The 1,258-nt window shown below is 44.4% G+C and overlaps 1 protein-coding gene across 1 annotated transcript; it reads left to right on the top strand.

Annotated features, from left to right (window-relative positions):
* The first annotated feature begins 215 nt into the window (after window positions 1–215).
* On the top strand, window positions 216–1,031 carry LOC147975781 (uncharacterized). The gene has a single exon (XM_087520578.1). It carries the CDS (start codon window positions 216–218, stop codon window positions 1,029–1,031), a length of 816 nt encoding a protein of 271 aa, XP_087376704.1.
* The last annotated feature ends 227 nt before the right edge of the window (window positions 1,032–1,258 follow it).

Raw genomic sequence — 1,258 nt, 5'->3', positions numbered from 1 at the left:
AATGAAGATGAGGATCCTCGTGATCTCTATCGAAGATTGACAACTCTTGCAGTCGCTCTTTGAGACTATGAGAGCAAGGATACATATGACAATTGGATCAAGCGCAAGTTTCTCAAGGCCATAATGCCATTCAACAAGGCATGTCCTCCGTGATCCATCAAAGGCCAGACTTCCACACCTTGTCCTCAAGTGAGGTGTTGGATGAGTTTACTGCCATGAACATCATGAACAAGACCGCTGACAACACTCTAGCTCATGTCCAACGGTCAAAGAAGGCCTCACCCAACCTTAATTTAAAGGCCAAGGCAATCCTGAAAGAAGAAGAAGAAGAAGAAGAAGAAGGAGAAGAAGAGTGTCGCCACGAAGACACCAAATATGCTTACCATGAGCACATGAATCTTGCATCAAGGCAATATTGGGGCAACAAGAGAAACTCAAGGCCCAACTTCTCCAAGAACAACTCAAGTGCATCGAAGGGCAAGCAACATGTGAGAACTTGCTACAATTATGGCAATGTGAGTCACTTTGTGGTGGATTGCCCCTATGAGAAGAGGGAAGAGAATGGTGGCAAGCTTATCCGCAAGGACAAGGCCAAGTCCTTCCCAAATAAGAACAACTTCACCAAGAAAGTGCCTCAAAAGGGATTGGTGGCACAACAAGAGTACCTCTCCGATGATGATGATGAAGATACAAGTGGTGAAGGAATGGCAACGGACATCATGGCCATTGCCACATCTTCCCCAACCAAGGTGTCCCTCTTCGATGCCCCCAATGATAACCACACTACCAAGTATCTCATGGCCAAAGGTACCAACAAGGTAACCTCCAACATCAAAACTTCCATCACTGCTACTCCTTCGTTGTTGGATTGTGTGGATAATCATGTGGAGGCAAAGGTGGATGAGAATGAATTTGATAAGTTCTTGAGTAAGATAAGAGGTGGGACCAAGAAGCAATTTGTTACTTCTTGGAACAACTTGGTGAGGCCAATGATATCATTGAGTCTCATGAGGATACCATCTCTAAGTTAGAAGGGCATAGTCGTGACTATGCCGATGAGATCGTGGATCTTTCGATTGCTCTTGAGGAAGTGTGAGGTCTTCGTTTGGCTCTTGAGGAGTCACACAATGTTGATCTTGCTAAATTAAAAAATATCTTGATAATGCTATTGTTCTTACTTGTGTGCTTAAATCCGAGAAGGTTGCACTTGGGGTTGGCCATGATAGACTCAAGGAAGAGTTTGACACTCTTGACAAGG

The sequence above is a fragment of the Triticum urartu genome, chromosome 4A, assembly GCF_056163025.1.
Source record: "Triticum urartu cultivar PI428250 chromosome 4A, HENAU_Tu73, whole genome shotgun sequence".
NCBI classification, from domain to species: domain Eukaryota; kingdom Viridiplantae; phylum Streptophyta; class Magnoliopsida; order Poales; family Poaceae; genus Triticum; species Triticum urartu.
This window is presented reverse-complemented; position numbering and strand designations above follow the sequence as displayed.

Coding starts and splice junctions, on each gene's coding strand:
- LOC147975781 (XM_087520578.1), top strand. CDS start 216: ATGAACATCATGAACAAGACCGCTGACAACACTCTAGCTCATGTCCAA.